At 39.9% G+C, this 22,826-nt stretch overlaps 1 protein-coding gene across 5 annotated transcripts in view; it reads left to right on the forward strand.

Annotated features, from left to right (window-relative positions):
* The window catches only part of KCNQ5 (potassium voltage-gated channel subfamily Q member 5), a 491,006-nt gene that overhangs the window by 458,031 nt on the left and 10,149 nt on the right, over positions 1 to 22,826 (forward strand). For 4 of the 5 annotated variants that reach the window (XM_045011611.1, XM_045011613.1, XM_045011612.1 and 1 more), the window contains 2 exons: positions 5,423 to 5,643; positions 15,563 to 15,671. The exons of the other annotated variant lie outside the window; for it this stretch is intronic. In XM_045011611.1, the coding sequence (XP_044867546.1) occupies positions 5,423 to 5,643; positions 15,563 to 15,671 (330 nt within the window). The remainder of the gene's footprint in view (positions 1 to 5,422; positions 5,644 to 15,562; positions 15,672 to 22,826) is intronic. 5 annotated transcript variants of the gene reach the window in all.

The following is a 22,826-nucleotide window of genomic DNA, read 5'->3' on the forward strand; positions in this document are numbered from 1 at the left end:
CAATTCTTCGAGATTTGGGATAACTACATTTTCCTAAATCCCAGAGGATTACTGCAACAGTGGAGGCTGTGTTCCCATGTCAAATAAACGTTCAATAGTGGGGAATACTAAGGTATCACACACTAGGCTATTTCAATAACTTAAATTTACGGTTGCTACTGAGAAGAATTCCCTTGGAGACAGTGCCTGAATCAGTGCATTATCTACAGTGTAGAGGACTGCATGCTAAAACAATGGTTTGCTTCAACTGGACTCTGTTGACCTTTTTATCTCTTGCCAAACATGGTAATTTCTAGCTTATGAATCTCAGGGGAGAATCCTCTGCTCTATGCCAAAAACTTGCTACATCAATTTTTTTTAAGTTTTTTTAATGATTTCAAAAAGTCATTATAGTCTCAGACTGAAATTATAAAATGAGCAAAAATATCGTTTCTATTTGTCCAGAGACTAATTTGAAATAAATGCACTATTTTTCAACACCATTCACAAAAAGCTTCAAATATATTCTTTTCAAATTCCATTACTGCATTGAAATCTAAACTAAAATTACTTCTTGGAATTCTTGCCTACGCTCATAGCAGGTACAAGGTATAACATTACCATTCTTGGGTTCACACTTCTACCATGAGGCTGGTGGAGAAGTCTTACATCTTAAACTTCTAGGGCTGGGTTATCAAATATATGTGTGTGACTCAGGTTGATTTCAAAAGGAGTCATGTGCACCCAGTTGGAGTAATCAGGCTCATAAAATCATTTGGTCCATTAGAGAATATTGTTCGCTACCCCTCCAGTGAAGCCACAGTGACCCCTAGGGTCTCCCTCCCCCCCAGCAGTTCCTTCATAAGTGAAGGATAGAAAATAAAGAATTTGGGAAAAATTAAAAGGAGTACAGCCCTATGCAAGAGAACAATTCACGTGTATGTTGAGTAGCAGAGTCGGGCACTAAGTGGGTGAGATGTTATAACTAATGCCTTCAGAGTACAAAAATTAAAGAGAAGTAATTTTCTTTTTTCCAAAGGTTCCAGTTATAACTAATCCACTCTTAGGGCAGGTCTACATTACCGCTTAAGGGCTTGTCTTCACTATGGGGTAAGTTGACCTAAATTACGTTACTCCAGCTACATGAATAACATAGCTGGAGTCGACATAGCTTAGGTTGACTTACCTCGGTGTCTTCACTGTGCTGCGTCGATGGGAGACACTCTCCTATCGACTTACCTTAATCTTCTCAGGGAGCTGGAGTACCAGAGTTGACCAGAGAGTGCTCTGCTATCGATTTAGTGGGTCTTCACTAGACTTGCTAAATCGACACCCTCTGCAGCAGCACGATCTCTCCGTCGATTGCAGCAGTGTCGATCTCTCCGTCGTGAAGACCAGCCCTGAGTCAATCTAACTTATGTCACGCAAAGGTGTGAAAAAGCCCCTCCCCCCGAGCAATGCAAGTTTTGCGCTGTCCACACCAGCACTATGTCAGCTGGAGAAGCTCTCCCACCAACATAGCTTATGCTTCTCGCTGAGGTGCCGTCAGCATAGCACATCTTCACCAGACACGATACCATGGTGAAGATGCATCAGTGCAGCTGTGCCGATGTAGTGCTGTAGTGTAGACTTGCCCTCCAAGACTTTAAAGCTCCAGCACTATAGCTATAGAAATATACAGAATTCTGCAACAGGCAGCAAAAGAACACAGTAGGTCCAAGAAGATTACCATTGTCAAAGTCAACAAATAGAAAGGCATAAAAGATTGAACAGATAAAATATAAGCAGCAAAGAACAGCGTCATCCCCCAAAAAAGAACAAAATTGCTATAGGGTAGGGGATAGTGGGGCTCAATCAGGTTCTGGACACTTGGGCCCTGATTCAGAAGACCACGCCTCTTCAGGAAAGCACTAAACCATTTGCTTCCCTGAATCAGTGCCCTAAAGCTTTTGCTATCTGGGTCAGCATTCAGGTTACAAAAACCTTTGCATGGAGGCTAAGAGGGCCCTCAAGCACTAATCCCAGAAAACTGACAGTCCACAGCAATGTGTGAGCACACACCACAGTCTACCCCATACAGTTTCATGATGTCATGTTTGTCTCTACTGAACATCAACAGGATGGCTTTCATTCAAGGCACTACATCCATGATACCTTTTAAAAAAATGAGAGAAAAGAGATTTGTATTAGTACAAATGAGTTGATTTAGCAGCAGTAATACATACTCTTCATCTATTTTTTTTTGCTTGCATTTACTGGGGTAATATAATATAGTCCTTATCGATCCTTGTTATGGCTACCTTATCAATTTTCCAATCATTTAAATTAATGTAGGACAAAGTGACATGTCCATAAAGTTTTTGCTTCATAGGATTTCTCTAGAAAATAATCATTTGATTTTCTTGCTTGAGTAATAATTATTTATTTTTTTTACCTCTGGGTACAGCAAATACAGTATATGGGAAGCACATGTACAGAGATAGTACCTATAATAAGAAATACATTTGCATTATGTAATTCATACATGCTAGTGTGAATACATTGTAGTGTGGCTATTAAATGACTGCCTCCTAGATTACATTCTCATGACAGTTTATAAACAAAAGTTACTGAGAGTTGAACGGAGCCTTGAACTGTAACTGTTACTGTAAAACAAACCTTAGAACTTGCTTTTCTTTCAGATTATAGGTTCTGAGGGTCTTTTGTATTCAATACACTACAGGATTTAGTGTTCCAGGTGTGATTAATATTTTGCAATGGAAAGAGATGACATTTCCAGTATCATCCCATGTTTGTTTCAAAAATTGCTTACTTTGGGCAGGGGGAGAAAGGGATTAGATTGAGAAATTTCAGAAACAAGTATTCTTTAAAGGGATATAACATGCCATATTTGTCTAATGAAGATCTTTCTACTGATGTTTTATAGCATTCTTGAAACTGACCTCATTATAAGCTGCTCAGCATGTGCTTTGCTTGCCGCCTACTGCCTCTCAGCCAGTCTCAGCTGTATGAGACATAGTACGATGCATGGACAAAGATTGTCTGATTATCTGAAAATTTCATAACCTCAGAAGCTCATGTGATTCCATTTCATATAGTTACATATGAGAACCCTGTCTTTTCAGAATATAGTTTGTTAAGCAGGTAGACATTGAACAGTACATTTTAATATTTCTTTTTAGTTGCAAAATACATTTCTGTTCAAAACACTACTTTTTAGTGTCTTACAGTAAAATACAGGGACCACGAGGGAAGACGAACAGGCTGCATCTCAATGTAATGAACAACAAGCAGATAGTCTTTGCCATGACCCCAAAAAGGTTTATTGCCACTGGAGCACCATGTCCCTTTTGCTAGAGTCAATAAATTCACACGAGGCTCTCCTATGAGTGGCCAGTCATGGATTCGCAGGGTCTGGTCTATGCCTCAGCCTTTAACTGGTCTCCTTAGGAATATCCCATTAGTGTGCTTGACTCCAAGGATCCCTACTGTTCCACAGGAACAGACCAGTGGCCTCCACAACTCCAAAACTAGGCCTTCAAGCCCCACCAATCCCTGTCTCTCGATGGCTGCCTGCAGCAATCCAGCCGAGCCAGACTTCTGCAAGATACTTTCCCCCTGCTTCATGGCACAGTGCTCTTCAGTAAATATCTGCAGCAGCACCAGGCAGACTTTTCAAAATAAAGTAACAATTTATTAGTGACCTGGAATACAGAGGCTGAAAGTCTTTGGGTTACCCTGAGAGAGGCAGATTTAGGACAGGTTTCACACTGGGGGGAGACAAGGTTTTGCCATGCCCTATTTCCTCCTATCTTCTCTGCCCCATTCCCTTTGTCTCTAAGTCCCCAGTGAGCTTCCTTGTGTGTGTGAACCCTGCTTTTCTTAACATAAACACCTGACACTTTTGTGTCTTTGTTCTCCAGATACAGCCATGCTGTGTTCACACGTTCAGCTACTTCTGCAGCTAGGAGTTAATCTTTGGTTGTTGAGATTCCCTTGCCTCAGGAGGATCTTCCATTCATCTAGGTTGAGTCCAGCCCAGTTCCTAATGACTCATTCCTACTACCCCAGACAGCTACACAGCCCAAACACCTCATACCTCCTGCTCAATTCCAGGAAAAGCAATTTAACCCCTCTATATCCAGTAGGTAACAATAGAAAGACAGATGGGGACACACATGTTGTTCATAAAAATATTACAGAAAATTCCCACATTTGTGATATAGCCACAATACAATTGTGTCTGTCAACCCCATCCCTTGCAAGAATAGGATCATTGTGCAGGAAAACTCTCCCCTTGTATAGATTATTGAACTTAATCACATATATACAACACATCTTCATGCCTCCAAACTGCATACTCAGGTTCAAAGTGGATTACTCCTTTCCATTTCCTATTTGTATCCCATATGTAAAATAGTGACAATGAATAGTTCAAATTATAAATAAATAAAGATGGAAAAGTGTTACATGAAAACAGCCAGAGTGATCAAATCATGTACATTACATAGCACATATACAAACATGAACAAAGCTGGATTGTACATTTTGTAAATTAGGAGCTCCCAAAATCTTACCCATGGGTAAGTAGAAGAGAAAAGTCACATGTGCATGAAGAAAAAAATTCTTCCTGTAGCTCTCCCAATGTACAGGCCACCTTAGATCAAGCAGTCACAATCACTAGCATAGCCAGGCTATTGCAGCTGACTAGTCCTAAAGTACCATCTGCTAGTGGCTGTTCCAGCTGATCAGTTCCCAGCTCAAAGACAGGAAATTACTTTATTAAACATACAGTATAATATCACATTTTTGTGAATCAGCCATCACATCAATAACATTTCTGTGGGAAGGGTTGTTCATTTTGGTTTTTGTCTTGTCCAAATGAATGCTGTAACAAAGACTTTTAAATTTATGTGATCATTAATAATGTGTATGAAATGTTGGAAAATGTCATGTCTTGAAAATGCATGAACATAACAATAACATTAATCTTGCTTGTTTAAAAAACAAAAACTACATGGCATGCAGAAATAATAGAACAATTTGTCTTGTTTATCTGTAGAGATGATCAAAAATGCACTGAGCTGGGCTGTCTTACATGGAAATATATTTATAATCATCTAAAATTTAAGTCCTAACCTTAAATGTATGTCTGTAAGGTTAAACCATTATTACTGGATTACATTTTGTTAGATTTACTATACACTCTCACTGCAATCACTTTACACTATCAATGATAATGTCTCTATAGAATTATACTACAGTATTTTCAAATGAGCGTTATCCCAATGAATGAATATATTCCATGAAACACTGGTTAAAAATCTACATTGTGCTATCTTTAGTTTAGTTGCTGGAAATAAATATATCTATATGTCTAGGCATTACAAAGGAAATTGGAATGAATTAAATATGAAATAATATATCTTTCTCTCTTTCACAGCCAGAAGTTAAGTTTTAAAGAGCGGGTACGGATGGCTAGCCCAAGAGGGCAGAGTATTAAGAACAGGCAGGCATCAGTTGGAGATCGACGGTCACCAGGTACTGACGTTACTGCAGAGAGCAGCCCAACCAAAGTGCAAAAGAGCTGGAGCTTCAATGACCGAACTCGTTTCAGACCTTCACTGCGTCTGAAGAGTTCTCAGCCAAAACCAGTGGCAGACGGTAAGATATTTTTCATGTGTATTTTCCATTATACCTTTTCTCCATGTCCCCTTTACCACAAACCGTCCAGACTTCCATGACCATCCATTCTCCACAGTTCTAGGAAACCACTGCAGATACTCAAATTTGGAGAGGGGGGTACTGGAAAGCTGGCTTCCCGACTAGATTAGAGTTCAAGCTGTCGTGCTTTTTCTGTGGTGTACTGTTTGGTGGCAGTGCAAGTGGTGAGCTTTGTGTCTCTGAGCAGAGGAGGGAGATGTACTATTATATGCGTTAACTTTTCATTTTCTTATTTTTGTGGTTTTATCTTAGGCAAATTATGCATAGACCAACTTTAACAGATAATAGATAAACAAGATCGTGGTTTTGTATAAGGACATTATAAAGTGTCAGAATTTCCCATAGAATGGAGATTTCAAGTTTTGTCCACATTGGCTCCTGTTTTAGGGAAGGTATAGGAGAGTCATAGGACCTGAGGTTATGCCTCTCCCCTTCTCCTTCAACCAGTCAAGCACTTTCACAAAGATCCCATTTTTCCACTAATGTAACCCTCACTTCATCAAAGATCTTCTTCTATGATGCCGCATCAACATGGACTCAGTGGCCCCTTTAGTCCAGGAGAACCAAGGATGTGGAGACCAGATGCAATGCTAGAGGACTAAGATAGCAAGGGAGCCTAGTGACAGCCAAGAATAGGGAGAGCCAGGCAACTTGTAGTCTGTCAAAATTCCACTGGAAATATAATCAATTTCAAAAAGTGAGTTAAAAGTAGTTTTTGGTATTACAGTTGTCTGAGTGTTCCCTGGCAATTTTCATAATGGTCCCTTCTGATCTTGAATTCTATGATTCTATGAAGTTTCTATAATCACATTTTCCTATTTTATAAAGATTTGACTTCCCCCTGAAAGGCCCACATGTAAACAATAGGATAGAGGAATACAAGGGAAGCAGCAAAATTGACTGTACACAAACTGCAAAAAGGAAACCAATTGACAAAAATAGAGACGTCGCTAATCTCTTTTCATGACAATAATCATGTATGCAACTTCTAATAATTGTGGGTAATAAAAATAATCAGACAAGAGTGTGATTTAGCTATCTGCATCCCTTTAAGAGCACATATTAGCACATACATAGAACTGAAATACACCACAGACCACAACTAAGAGCCTCCTACTCAACAGACCTCTTCAGGAAAAGCCTCAGTAAATAATCAGGGTTAGCAACATTCCCTGCACGGCTGAAAACAAAACAAGCAGACCATCTGAGGCTCAGCAATCCAGAGACTAGGGTCCTTCTCTGAGAATCCTCAGATGTACCTGAGACTTTCAGCTTGGGGGTTGAGCCCCCCCTGCTGATCTCAACGGCTATGGTAGAACAATGGAACAGAAAGTGGTCAGTAAGATACAAACCAGAAAGGTCTTTATAGGTAAAAAAAATCAGTACCATGAACTGCACCTAGACATAAACTGACAACCAATGCAGTTTGCTGAGCACAGTTGTAATATTCCTTTTAATTTTTACCACTCCTATCTTTCATTCTCTAGCCACATCACATTGAGGGATTAATTTCCTTTTTACCAGCTCCCCATGCTCATCGAAAAAACTTTGCAAACATTGCCATATATTTTCCCCTAGACATACTGTAACTTATAGTCTTGAAGCCTCATCAAAATAAGTAGGAACTTCCCGTGCAGTCTTTGTTTTAGGGAAAAGATGCCATGAATTGCATCTGCAGGAATCTCTACTGATAAACACTAAATATAGTTTATAATTCTTCACAATACACTTAAATACTTCCCAGTTCCTCAGAGTAACCACAGACTGTATGCATGTCAGCAGTTTCCAGCTGCACATCCACCATTATGTACAACAGCCAATAGATATGTCCATTTCTCTTCTGCGGCAGAAGGAGCAACAGCTGTAAGTGACTCCAGCTTCTTGGTAAAGTTTCCACTGTAGGATTCAGTCCAGCAACCTCTGGGATCAGTGTCATCAAACTGATGTCCAGCTTGCTTACTACTTATAGGCAACACTTAGCAACCTCACACAGTACATTCTTCAGCCTCACTTTTATCCCTCAGATATGCACTACCAACCTTGGTGTGTTCAAAATGTTTCCTCCCTTGCTATGGATTCCACAGTTATTAAATGCTGTCTCCAGGTGGATGTTCAATAGACTGTGTATAAACTGCATGTTTAGCTTAGAGCATTTTTTCTTCTTACTGAATGGAACGACAGCATTTTATTTGTTGTAGTAATGTATTCTTCCCTCCCATGTGTCAGGTCACTACCTCAGTTTCCTTCCTTATGATGATCTTCCACTGGCTATTTGGCTGGGTGATTTTGGTACTTAGGCCCTCCAACCAAAGCAAAAACCCTCCCTTTCTGGGATAAACAAACGTCCAAACACAAAACACCACACATATTTGACCCTCCTTGAGCCATGCCTTTTGCCACCTATTAGTGTAGGACAGGGGTCCCCAATGTAGTGCCCGCGGACACCATGGCGCCCACTGGGGTGTCTAAATGCACCCACTACTGGCCGGTGGACGAGCACCTGCCGAAATGCCACTGACAAGCTGCGTCATCCAGAGGCGTCACTGCTGAAATGTTGCCAATTTTCTGCGGTATTTTGGCAGCGATGCCTCTGGATGACGCTGCTTGTTGGCGGCATTTTGGCAGTGATGCCTATTGACGTTGCCGCTTGGCGGAATTTCGGCAGATGCTCGTCCACCGTGGCTCGTTGTCTGGCGTCCGCCAGAGAAAAAAGGTTGAGGACCACTGGTGTAGGAGCTCAGTGGTCCATTTCTTGTATCAGGGTTCATCTCTTTTAATGCAAGGCAGGTACCAATGATTGACTGACCACCACCACCACCCCCAGGCTAAAGAATTTCTTCATCCTTCCAGAACCAAACAACTCAATAGTCCTTTCTTACCTTGCTCTTCCCTCCTTAACACAAGGGAGTGAAAAAGGCTTCCTCCCACGTTTTCTTGCAAGCTCTAGCCTGGCATCCCTAGCTAAACGCAGCTGCTAACAACAGGTCTCCAGTCCACTGCACTACTGCATTGCTTCAGGCCTTTCCTTCACTTACTTTCCCACACATCTGAATCTTCATCCCTTTAGTGCAGGATTCACTAACAGTCTCTGATTCTACTGAAAATCTTATCCCTTATAGGAATGAGAAGCTCTGTTCTCTCCTGCCTCATCAGGCCTTGAACAACTTACCCTTCCCTGTGTTTCCTGTCTCTTCACAGAACCTTTCCACAGACTCTCCAGGGCTGCTTCCCCAGCTCTCCTGGTGGAAAGCCCTACTCCAGGTCTTGCTGCGTCTTTGGTTTCTGAGGAACAGGACTTATTCCTAAATAGTCTAATAATCACCCTTTCGCCCATTCTGAGATGAAATTAGGAACAGGCTGTCGCCTTCTATAAGGGCCAATACACCCTGTTACATTGTAGTCCACCATTTTATTCCACCATTTTCGAGCCTTTGCAGGAGATATTTAGCATTCTCTGTAACCTAAAGTCATTGCGCAGTTTATTGAATAAAACATCAAAGTGTTCAATACTTGAGAAATTACAGACATATTTCATTTGATTAATTGAAAAGGCCTCCCCAAGGAAATAGTTGATTTCTGTTCTTATCTCTAAACTTAACGGCAGAAAGTTATAAACTCACATGAACTCTCTGCCCTCCCATTCCCCTGAGAGTACTTACATTGAATCCTCAGGGTGAGTAGATTATAAAAATCATGGAAAGAATGCAAATGTATACTTCATCCCCCATATACTCAGTTATTACCATATAATTTATATATTGTAAAAATGACAGCTTTTTCTTTCAATAACACACATCTTGCCCTCATCTAGAGTTTATTTGATCTGGGGCAGGTCTTTAGTTTAGTTGTTTTTAAGCCCTCATTAGTTAGCAATTACTGGTTAAGAATTAACCCGTTTGGTGTCTTTAGTCTCCTTACTGGATTTGTATGATCTAATACCTTGGGATAAAAAGCTGTAGTGCTGTTAGCAATATGTTAATTGATGTCAGTCAATAGGGTAATATTTCTGTGATTGTTTAAACCGATAACATATCTCCTCTAATTTTCATATAGTTTACACTGTAATTAATTAGTAAGATCTTATAAAACATAATCCACCATTCTAATTTGAACTCTGTGAGCCAGATTTTCTTCTGCTGTTAATCAGCATAGCTCCATTGGTTTTGATAGAGTTATTTCAATTTACATCAACTGATGGTCTGGCCCTGATTGTGCAAACTTTACTCATATAGATGAGTACTTAGTGACTTCAAAGGGGCTGTTTAGCAGTATGAATAAGGGTTGCACAATTGGGCTCTGAGAGGGAGAGAGAGAGAGAGAGAATGCAATGTGCTGTGGTACAAAGGTTTTACTTAAATGAATTTCACATGACCACACACTCATGAGTGGTGAAACCATGAATTGAGTGCCGATTAAGCCATTATACCATATTGCACGGCATGTATTCTGCATAGGCCACATATATTGCTATTTTAGGAATGCTTTAGAGTTTTAAAAAATGTCGTTGATACTGTCTTTCATAACCTTCTGTGTTTAAAGCCAAGTACCCTTATTACCATTACCCAGCAGCTGGAGTCTCTGCTTTTTTAATAGAAAGGGAGAGGGAGCCAAGCCCAGGACGAAGTTGGCCCTAATGGGGTGAGTGCTTGCAGGGGTGAAGTCATTGCTACTGCTAACCCTGACCAAAACTGAGCATTTGGGCTGAAGACTCTCCAGCGGTGACCTCACCCCCAAGGACAAGGGGTTTGGAATTTCAGAGCTCACACCAACAGAGCAGTTTTGTGGGCAGAGTACAACAAATGATGCAGTCAAAAATGCATGATATTTCCCCCCCAGCTCTTCACTTTATCACATAGCCTGCACTTCCTTACATGGCTATACCTTAACATGTGTGCTGTTTACATAGGTATGGGGTATGTTTGGATGTATAGCTATATCGATACAAATCAGTTAGATATAGATTTTTTAAATTTTAGAATTTTAAAAGTTAAAAAGAATCAAAACAAAATAATCCTTCTTTCTTACGCTCCTTTTATGGCAAGTTAATAACAGATCAGTTAGTGATTCACTATTATGATGTGATCAGCAATTTTAACGGTAGAATTATGGTGTATATAATTAACTGTTTTTAGAAAAAATTCTGATTCTCTTATCATCACTCAACATGGAGGAACTCCTTTTTAATTAAGTATCGGGAGCCATTCCATGAAATATTGCCAATATTTCTACAGGGCATTTTTCAGAAGTTTAATAGCAACTAAAAGCTAACTGATAATTATTAGATAGGAATCTTTATGTAAAGTTCATTATACATGCAGAATTTTAGATTTTAGGATCATGCATGAATTATTTGATAACCAATAAAAATAAGGCTTCTTATCTTAAAGAAATATTGCCTAAGCCCCTCCCCTCAAAGGGAGTTAGGCATTTACGAGGAGGTACCTCCCTCTACAAGGATTCTCAGCTGTGAACTGTCAGCTGGAGTTAAGCACTGACAGTCCTTTCTCACAAAAACTGGCGATGGCCCTCTTTTACCCATAGGCCAGTGGCTAGCACACTCAGCAAGGATATGGGAGACCTAGGTTCAAATTCCCACTCTGCATGATGTGGAGCATGGACTTCAACAAAGTTCTCCCAACTGTCAGGTGAGTGCCCTAACCACTAGGCTAGGGGCTTTTCTGGGATGGGTCTCCCTCAGCCTCCCCTGTTGAAGGTTCCACTTTGTATAAAATACTGAAATGTTCATTGGAGTAGGGACTTGAAATCAGCTCTCACACATTCCAGGTGAGTGCCCTAACCACTAGACTATGGAGTCAAAAACTCTCTTTCCTGCTTGCGCTCTCTCTTCCTCAGTACGCCTACTGAATTAAGGCCCACAGGTGAGACAGGTGGGCAGTGTCCAATCTGAGGCTCCCGCTGGGGTTTAGGCATGAGCTGGGCATCAGGACTGAGCATGTCCTCCAGCAGAAATGTTGGCACCTAGGGGACTTGATCAGCAGAGACGGCACCTAGGGAATTTAGGATTACAGGGTTTGCCTACAGGGTTAGGTGGCAACTGAGCAGAGAGTTTGATTTTCTAAACATTTGGATGTAGGTGCCTCAGGTGGCACCTAAATCCCTTTGTGGAGCTAGCCCTAAGAGTTACATGTAAGGGGAAAATAATCTCCTGCATATGTTTATGTATACAGACCACCTTAGAATGTACAAATGAATTCAGCAATATTGGAAAACTTTTGAAAGTAAAATTCACCATAGTGTCATATGACAATGAGAGACTCACAGAAAAAGTCGTTCTTCTAACACTGAAAAAAGAATGTTATTTGAATAAGGAAAACAGTGTTATTCCTGAAACATTATTTGTCTATCTGCCTAGCGGTACAACTTTCGCCTAGAACCTTCCCCAGACCCAATACTGCTTCACGCCTGCTTCATGTTTGAGAAATAAAACAATAGCCACATCCTTGCACACACGCGCGTGTACACACACACACATTTTAATTAAGTTTAAAATATTAAACCATATTTTTGCAATTTAATGTCTCTATTAAATATTTATTACCTCCATAATATATAGTCAAAAGCCTGGTTTAAACTGATAGGAAAGAGTTTCAATAATTTGTGTAAATATTTGGAACACATACTATGTTGTACAGTTGTGTGTGTGTGTGTTTGTTTGAACTGAGCATACAATACCTAGAGTAGTCTAACATAGTATCTAAGAGCAACATTGTGTAGTATTTGTCCTGATGCTTTCAGAAACAAGATCAGACTTTATTGTTCATATTATTTTAGGGGTTCAGAGCTAGACAGACTGAGTTTCTAGACTTTGATCAATACTGGAATATTGTTACTAGCACCTGGCTGTTCCCAGGAAACAAATGAAAGGGAAGAGGATAAAAGCTTTTCATTTCTCTTGAACAGGCAGATATGCTTTGGATGTCACTAACATTGTTAGTATAGTGCTGTGAGGAAGATCAGAGCAGTGTCAGTTTTACTGTAGCCAAAGTACATTGCTAAACAACAGAAAACACATATGGCATTTGGAAAATATAAATCAAAACCAAGGCATAACTTGTGCACCAAACCATATGACATACAGTTATGAATGCATACATTTTTATTTGCAATTTCTGAGGTTTCACATCATAATTTTATCCCATATATCTATGCATAATCATAAATGGCAGTGAAATTCATAAATGGAATGCATACATGTCCATAAAATTCCACTGGAAAGTTAATCAGAGCATAAACTTCTATTTCATCAGGAATGCAAAGTGGAAAAATTTCCAAATTCTTCTTAATGCATGCTTCCCAAACTTTTTTGGACACAGCAGCAAAATGAGGACAGACATATGCATGGGATTACAATTTTGTTAAACTTTAACACTGCCCATATATATATTCTCCTATACCAGGCATTTAATTGGTTCCAGTGTGGCGGTTACAGAGTTCCTTACCAGAGAACCCATTAACAGGCCCAGGGTTACAGGGCTTGTTACCATATAATCCGTAAATAGCATCGGGTTTACAGTGCTACTTAACATATAACTCATAACACAGGGTGGCTCTCCTCAGCTTACACCCCAAGACTCAGCTCTCTCTGAGTCCTAGCACCCTCTTTCCCCCTCCCCCCGCAAGGGGAACAGGGGGTGCAGCATGGTGGAACCTCAGTCCACAAGGGCTACAATGTCTGACCTCTGCCCATGAAGGCCACAAGGACTCACCGTGTCACATGAGCCCAAGGCTCATCACCAAAATCCCAGGTCTTTTACCTCTGGGAACCATTCATTTTATTCTCTTAACTGCACTGGAAACCAGCCGCAAGTTCTGACGAATAAACACCACCACCCGAATACCTTAGTTAGGTACCAAGCGTGTTCCTACTCAGACCACTGTGGGTTGAAGGTACTGTGAGGAAGGCAAAAAACTCCCTGGTCCTTTGCCAATTGGCCCATGGGAGAAGAAATCCCTTCCTGACCCTGTAAATGGGCGATTGGTTAGACCTGTAGTATCTGTCAGGCCAGGTTCCCATTTCTAGTCCAGGTGGGAAAGGTGGGCAGCTGGAACAGAACTGAAAGAGGCTCCACAAGAGCCCTGCACTGGCTAAATCCTGGGAGCTGGGAATGCTGGCCAATCAGCACCCTTCTCCCCCAACTGGCAATGGCTGCTAGCTCCTCCCCCGGGAGTCTCTACCTATTGTCCATTGGCAAACATCTCCCTTCCTTGCTGCTGTGGCTGTTTCCCTTTCACCAACAGCCCCATCAATTTCTCCCACCCGATGATGTGGGTGGGTGGCATTTCCAAGTCTCTAAGTATTATAAAGAAATAATCACATTTCTTATATAAATCAAATAAGGTTTATAGCTTTTCCTCAGCAGCATCATTGACATATTGTAGTGAGCTCCTACCATACTGGGAAACTCATGCTAATGGAAATATTAGAAAGAAAGAAGGCAGTTTATTAAGAAAAGTGCCTCTTTTTCGTGTTGGCTTAAATTTACAAGAACTTTTTGTTGTGTATCTATAAATGTATTTTGAAGATATTTGTGTCTGTGAACTGCCTGGAGAATTTCATAGATTGCACGAGTCTCATTCAATACCAGCTTTATGCAGATTTTTCTTTGCAATGTTCCACTAAAGGAGCTCTTTCATTAATTAAGCTACACTTAGAACAAGATCCAAGAATTTTATCATAGAGGCCACCATTTAGAAATGCACTTTATTTTAAACTGCAGAAGCCAGAATCTTCTCTTTCACTGGTTTTATACAGTTGTAATTTTATTGATTTCAACAGAGTTACTCCTGATTTACACCAGTGTAAGTGAGAAGAATCAGATTTTTAGTGAAAATACCACTAGAATAAAGGGAGACTCATTTAGTGTGGTATTTAGGGATAAGGCAGGAAATTCCAGAAATGGGGGAAGTTATTGGAAAGACTAAATCAGGAACAGAAGTGTGAAACACCTGGAAAGTTCAGCATTATGTACGGTTTTCAGTTATTATTTTAATTATTAGTAGCTTTGGTGAACTTAAAATAATATAGCAGGATAATTACAAAGTTTATTAAAACTAATTAATAATTTTGGCAAGCATCCAAGCTTTCATTAGGGAGGGGATGGGGCATAAATATTTTATGCATAAAATAAGCAGATTTCTTCTACATTGTAAGACTAGCTAGTAGAAAGAGCTCCCTCAGCTCCCACTATGGCAGGCAAAGGCAATTCTTAAGTGGCTTAGAGGCAGAAGGCTTATGTGGACCAACTGAAGTGGGATGTATTTCATCCTATATCTTTCTTCTGTTAAACACAGTTTTTACCTGAAGTGGAGTATTTGGTCATTCAGCTGTCCTCACACAGAATAAATGTGCTCTTTGGAAGAGGGAGCAAATCCTTTATTTTTCTGTTACATGCTTTGTACATTTATGGTGCTATATACATAATAACTAATAATGCATCATTATAATATGTGTCTTTTATCTATATTGTGGTTCTGCCATGGTTTCTATTACCCTGTTGCTGCTTCCTAAAATAGAGAACATGATGTGATATACTCAGATGCCACGCAGACCTGCATTATAAATGTATTGGTATTACAGTATCTATTTGGACTATAGAGAACAATCCTGCACTAGCAGGGAGATCAGCTGATGATCTAATCGGTCTCAGGCCTTTTTCTGTCTCTCATTACTAAAATTCTGTTTTCCTCTCTGCTTTTAGGTTTAGACTAGACAGCAGAACTTGTTTCCCTTAATGTAGTTTTATTTCCCAATATAGACAGCATGAGAGGAAAGCTACCTAAATGTACACGCGTATTGTCTTGAAGTGCTTGTTATTTAGCTTGCAAATGTATCCTGTAGCTGACACCACTCTTGGAACAGACGATGTTTGTGATGAGAGAGGATGCCAATGTGATGTATCAGTAGAAGATCTCACGCCAGCACTTAAAACCATCATTAGAGCTGTCAGGTGGGTGAAAAATACTTAGTGAAAAAATATTTGAGAGCTCTGTTATTGGCTATTGAAATTATTGTATGGCTATGTTTTTACATCACTAGTAAACATGCTAGTTTAATTCTCTCCCCACTGCTATTCAGCAATATGCCTACTAGAAGCTGAAATATTTTCACAGCTCTAAGTTATCCTCTTTTCAACATTTCAAAAACATTATACAATATGGGTCTTATTTGAATGGGAAGAGAAAGTGAAGCTTGATTTACAATATACGTTCTGTAATTCAAAATACAGTCAACATACAGCTGCAGCTTTACTGAATGTATGTCACCAGGTCTGGAAAAGTTATAATATTTCTCACTTTGCAGTGCTGTAGCTGTGCTGGTCCCAGAATATGAGAGAGTCAAGGGAGGATGACATAATATATTTCATTGGACCAACTTCTGTTGGTGAGAGAGACAAGGTTTCGAGCTAACAGAAAAGAAGAGCTCTGTGTAGCTGGAAAGCTTGTTTCTTCCACCAACAGAAGTTGGTCCAGTAAAATATATTACCTGATCTACCTTGTGTCTCTAATATTTCTCACTGTCAAATTGACACTGTGTATTAAATTTGCTTACTCCCAAATTTTTCTGCAATAGCATATTCTTTATGGTATAAGTTTCTTCTGGTGAGTTCAGAACACTTATAGTCCTGCAGCTAAGCAGAGCCTTGTTGATGACAATTCATTGATCTAGTTATGACTCCAACAGTTTTAAACTAATCTCAAGTTCTGTCTTCTTTATCAAAGTGGCAAGCTGCACAAAATTACTTAAAGAGAAATATGCTCATGTAATGGTGAGTTTGGGAAGAAAAGAAGAAAAGAAACTGACCTAAACACCAGTGGCCATATTTTGATATCATGCTCACACATTACTTCTCAGGTAGTCCCATTAATTTCAGTAACAGTATCATAATATAACCCATGTTAACTAAGTGTGGGCCTTTTGCCCCCTGGAGTAGCTGGACCATGTGTGAGATGTATAGTCTTCAAACTAATAGGCCTGATCCTTTCACTCAAGCAGTAGAGACTCATACATTTAGATCCAGAAATTCAGTCACTGCAGATTCCCCAGCTATGGGTACTGTTACAGTCGCACAGAACTTCATACTTCCTTTACCAAATCAATTTTTATAGACAAGCACTGCCACTGAAAGATGAATTATTGGGGGAAATGCTATCATGAACTGACTGCAGTGTTTCTGAACAATGCACAGAGCTTATAATTTGCTATAAAACATTCTTCAGCCGATATAAGAAGTGGACAAAAATTAAGTAGGATACCATAATTGATTTTATTTCACTCACTCTGTCATCAGCAAGTTGCAAAAGTTACATGAATACTTTTTAGATATTTTGGAAATTGGAAGTATTTCCCCTACAGATTGTATTATTTCATGTGGTATTAGTAGAAAAGAATTTCTGCAGGGGAACAAAACTGTATATCACACTAACCATCCAGTATGTGACTGACCCATCTCTATTATCTAAGTAGTATTTACATGTGAATACATAGGGACAATCACATCCTTGAATGAGTGCTCCCACAGCTCCCATCTTGTGCATCTCCATGGCAGAATCTATCACTTTAGAGAAGAACATACCTCTGGCAGCAGGGGAGATCCATTGCTGTGTTTCAAAAGGCTATTCTCAGAAAGACAAAGTCACACCTCAAGTTTGTGCCCAAACTGCTGTAAAATGACAAAAAAAATAAATTTGTTTTAAAATCCTCTGGAAGTTTTGAAATGAGAGAGGTAGTGCTGGTGCGCTGCAGAGGCAGTGGCTGCTGCATCTCCGGAGGCAGAAAGAACTAATGTGTTCTTCAGTGAAAGGGCCTTAGCCAGCACCCATTGCTCACAGGTCTGACTGCCTCCAAGTAGCAAGGAAGACTGAAGACTCACTCAGTGGATCTGTTCAATAACAGTTCAAGCAAATTGGGCTCTCTTCAAAGTCATATACTTGAACTTTTTGGCTATAAGGGACATGGCTTCCTCTGCCCCACCTCTCCCAAGCTCCTATGCCAGGCCAGTTGAGGGAGGGAGTTACATGGGAAGACAGGGAAAGTTCTCCATAATGGTTGTATGTGTTTGAGGGGAAGTGTTAGGGCAATAGTGAATTAAGAGAAATGGTGCCATGTGCCTCAGTCAGGGCCAAAATAAAGGAATCAGTGTCCTGATTCCTCAGAGGATCATGCTATCACCATGGAGCTCTCAGTCAGCATGAAGCAGTTCATAATCCACACCAAGCACCAGCAGAGCAAGAGCAGTACACATATAACTAATATTTCAACCTGTGCATGGTATACTAGGCCCCTCTGTGGTGGCAGGATGGGCGGTATTATCTGAACCAGTCCTGGATCCCTGGACAGCAATTAGCCGTTAGTGTCCTGCACTGAGAGACCTGCAGGCTTGACAGAAAGCACTGCAGTTTTTAACTATGGCCATTAACTCACATTTACCAAGCATGTAAAAGTCAAAAGGAGAAACTAATAAATTTTTTTACCATCTAGTACAACATATCTGACTGTTTCCTGACAGTGAGAGCAACTAGGCTGCATAATATTGTCCCAATGGAAATGGTGGGATTCCTCCATTTCCTAGAACTTATAAAATCAGCGCTAAGAAATATGCAGTAGAGAATAACTGTGCAGTATGGCAGAGAAGTAAACTAGCTGACCTAGGAGGTCTTTTCTATCTCTAACTGCTGTATGTTTTTATACATACATTTTCATTTGGTGTTAATATGAAATCCAAATAACGAAGCTAAATATCATGCAAAAAATAACAAAACATTTATAGGCATTTGATTAAGATACTTACAAACTGCAAACAAAACAGTAAACGGACCCTGTTGATGGTGAATACAGTAGCCATTCGCGAGTGTATTTCTCACCATTCACTTTCATGCCGAAAAACATTTTTTTGTGGACAATATCTCGTTTGTTTGCCATTGGTAAAAGTCTGACGTGATTTCTCAAATGGCCCAGTGTGGTGTTGACAGTCATTTGGTCCACGATCTATCCAGTATGCTACAACATCGGTACTGAAATCAACCGACATACCAGGATCTTTTCTCCTATTATTTACAGCATGAACAGGTTCAGTGTCTGACACATCCACACCGTCTAGAACAATGTCTGTTTTACCACCAGGAGTAGGATGATCAGTTACAGTCTCTGATTTCCTCGCATTATTTCGATCTACATTAGTAGGACGCCCCCCTGGTTTAGGTGGGGATAAGTAATAAAAAGAGAACAGAAAAACAGGGGAAGAGTGTGTAGTGGAGTGTAAGGAAGTCTAACAAAGTTCTGATTTTTCCCGAGATGACTACAGTACTTCGATGCTTTTTTTGAACTATCAAATATCAAATGTTTTTTAAAAAATCTCATTTTTTTGGTGCCCCCTGCTTTGCTGGTGCCCTAAGCATGTGCTTAGTCTGCCTGTTGGGTAATCCAGCCCTGCTTGAACACCCTCCTTCCGTGGCTTGCACTTCCCACAAGATCTGCCTCCCTGCTATTAGTTCCTGACCTCTTCTGCAGGCAGAAAACCAGGAGGGGTTGCTGAGGATGGGGATGGGAAAAAACAGTCGTGGAACCAACAGTGTAGAAGAGCACTGTGGTAGAGCCAGCACCCTGGGCAAGCTTCATGGGGCTGCTGAATTGTTGGAAGTGGTGGGGCATGTTTTCACACTCAACAGTGAAGTTGTGGGAGTCTTGTTTAGTTGAGAGGAAAGCAATCTTCCTAGATTGTAATCTTCAAAGCAGGGACTATGTCATGATGCCTCTCAGACTAGGGCTCCAGTCCTTATTGAGGCTTCTTGGTGCTATGGCAATATAAACATTTTTTAAAATAATGACGCGAGAGCATCAGGGTCACTAAAGGAAAATTTGTATCTGCATCCAATCTGCAAAAATGGTCCATGGACATCTGCAGATTTGTAGGCTCTACTAAAGACAAGAGTATTTGTACGTAACACTATAACTGGCAACATGAATGGGGAGGGAAATGCAACATGTGCAGGGAAAGAAATACAAAACAAATGGGAAGCAAAACCTTGTACAAGAAGAATCTTCATGTCCCTGTAATCCTGAGTTTTGCTGCTCTTGCATTTGAAGTTATTGACATGAGGTGACTTTGCTAATATTGTTCTGTTTGGGCCTGATGTGCAGTCCTTGCTCATGTAAAACTTGTCTGAGCTTCAGGAGGAGTTTTGCCTCAGTAAAGATGCAGAGAAAGTTGTGTAGAGATTCTTGGGGTGTAAGTGATGCAGTTTGATACAAAAGTGTCTGAAATCATTTGGAGCTCAATTCAATACAAAATAATTTAGCTTCTGTTCTCTGCTGGATGATGAATTGGGCCATTATTTATGAATAATTCTTATGGAAAAGTTGCCTTACACCAGTTGTTTTATTAGATGAGGTTAGTATACAGGGTATCATTCATCACATTATATTTAAATTATAGAAAAATGACTCTGCTATACTTAATACAGTGACTCTGAGAAAAAATAATTAGCCTTTCAAATAGACAGGGGACTGCACTGTTTTGTTCGTTTTTGTTTGTTTTACTTTCTGCTTAGTCAGAATTTGTTGTGAGTGGACTCCATATGGTTCTACTCAGTTTACATACAGTTAAGGTTTATGGTGAGTCTTTTTTGCCCTCTTGTGGTACAAGTAGAAAACAAGCACTAAGCTGCACTTAGTGTGCCATATACCTGTTGTGTGCTTTAAGGGCCTATTCTTCAAATACTTTAGCATATGAGTAACTTGACTTGTGGGAGTAGTGCCATTACATGCAAGTAAAGTCACCCAATGTGTAAGTGTTTGCAGGATCAGACCCTTAGTTTGTAGCACATGTGAACACACAAAATAGTTTAACATTTAAAACTAACAAATACAAGGAAATTCAAAGTTTTTGGAGTTGTGACATAATTCTTTTATTTTGAAAAAAGTCCATAAAATTGCTATCGTTAACCATAATGAGTGTCTACATTTATTCAAATCTATTATATAAATAGTTATTTCAGGACTTTTTAAAAAAACAGATTGACTTATTTTTTAATTGACAATTACTGAATCAATAGAATTTAACAACTCCAAAGGAACCCCTCAGTTCCATCATTTAAATAATCCCTGCATTTTTATGTTTCATAGTGACTGACAGGTTTTTATAACTCCATTCTTTTTACTTCTTTATTATTTGTATAGCTCATATATCTCCTTCTCCTCCTCCCTCCTGTAAGATATTTTACATGTATTCTTGGAATCCAGAAGAAAACTTCACACATCTGAGGCACAAGGGAATAAGGGCTAGTCCAAAACTCATTGAAATTAGTGGGAAAATTCCCATTGACTTCAATGAGCTCTGGATCCAGGCCCTAACTACTAACATTTTTGAGAACAGGACTCTACCGAAATTGACCCATTAAGAGCAGGTGCAATTACTATACAACCTCATGTCTGGAAAGAAATGGAAATAGACATCAAGGGTAGAATTTTTCAAATCAATGAGTGTTAGACTAATTCTGTTCCAACTGAAGTCAATGAAAAACCTTTAGGCTCAGAGGACTCCTAGTTCAGAGGAGGCAAGGAAAAAGACCCTTGTTACATTAGGAAACAGATATATTAGAAGAGATTCTCCCCAAATAGCTAGAATCATCCTGAGTTCCAAAACAACATAGACCCTTGGTCAAGCTAGGAAAAATGTTAAAACAGCCTTGAATAACCAAAGCCCTAGTTTAAGCCAGTGAATTTAACAACTTACTGCTTCTAGACAAGGTGCTGATCTACACTTCAGATTTTTGTGTATGCTGATTAACCAGGCTTATGGTCCGATAATGAAAACTGACCTTCTGCCTCAATTTTCTTGTACATGCCACTCCTTAGTAGGAAATTCTATTATTTCCCTATATAACGTACTACTTCCCTGGCTCCACACTTCCTGTTGAGTCTCATATTGCACTTCAGGAGAAGTGTGCATGGCAATTATGTATGGCTACCAAAACAAAGAAAAAAAAAGACAACCATATTTTTTCTAAATAAACCACCTTTGCAATGCAAGTTGTTTTGGAACAAGTCACATTAATTTTTCTTCATAACCTGAACGAAGAACTGGATACACAGGGATTAGATGGTTTTAAGAATAGAACATATTGGAGTCATTTGACAACTATGTGAAAAAATTCCATTTCCAACATTTTCCCTGCTTCAGGTGCCTCCATGTTAGAAATCACAGTGAGATATTAGCTTGTAGAATTAGTCACCCAATGGAAGTTTGTCCCTTGGCATATTTAAAGCTACCCGTCCACTGTGCACAATGGAGATCAGTCCTGAACTGGCAGGGAGATGGAATAGTTGTCCTAATAAGTCTCTTCCGTTTCTGGACTCTATGACCAAGATTATGCTTCATCCATTATACCAGTGACACGCCACCTTATCTGAATTCACCATTTAACTTCATATTTACAATAACGTGACAAATCAAGAAACTAAGCCTTGTGGGAAAAGATCGATACTACTTAGAATAACAGGTTTTTACATAATCAGTAGGGGTCCATTCTAAATTTCAACTCTGACTGCATACTTTTTATAATAATGTGGTAAAGAAATAATACAAAGTATAGTTTTCATGTAATTCCATTTAAAGTAATACTAATCTTTAGTTATCACAGAGTGATAACCATGGCTTTTTATCTTCTTGTTGGCTGTCTTATAGGTGAATTATGTAGTATAATAAAAATTGAATTAGCTAATATTATAGCATGAAATATTAGGATTAGGGATGGTGTGATGGGATATACAAACCCCACACTGGTGAGTAAGGAGTTTGCCAGGCAGCCCTGCCCAGCCACACCTGCAGGGCCTGGACAAGCTGGAGGTAGGACTTTAAAAAGGGGAGAGCAGCAGTTCAGAGCAGGGCAGTAGAAGGGAGCAGACAGCTGCGCGGAGGGGAAAGTACTGCCCAGGAGCCCGTTGCCTGAGGCCTGACAACACAGACCTGTGCAAACCCACATAGGAGAGGCAAGTGACTGAGCGAGCAGGTCAGAGACTTGATTGGAGTAATTTATTCCGGGAAGTAAAAGGGGCTGGGATAGGAAGTTGTCCGAGGGGAGCCTGGATTGGAGCCTAGTGAGAG

This window comes from Mauremys mutica, chromosome 3 (genome assembly GCF_020497125.1).
Source record: "Mauremys mutica isolate MM-2020 ecotype Southern chromosome 3, ASM2049712v1, whole genome shotgun sequence".
Taxonomy (NCBI): domain Eukaryota; kingdom Metazoa; phylum Chordata; order Testudines; family Geoemydidae; genus Mauremys; species Mauremys mutica.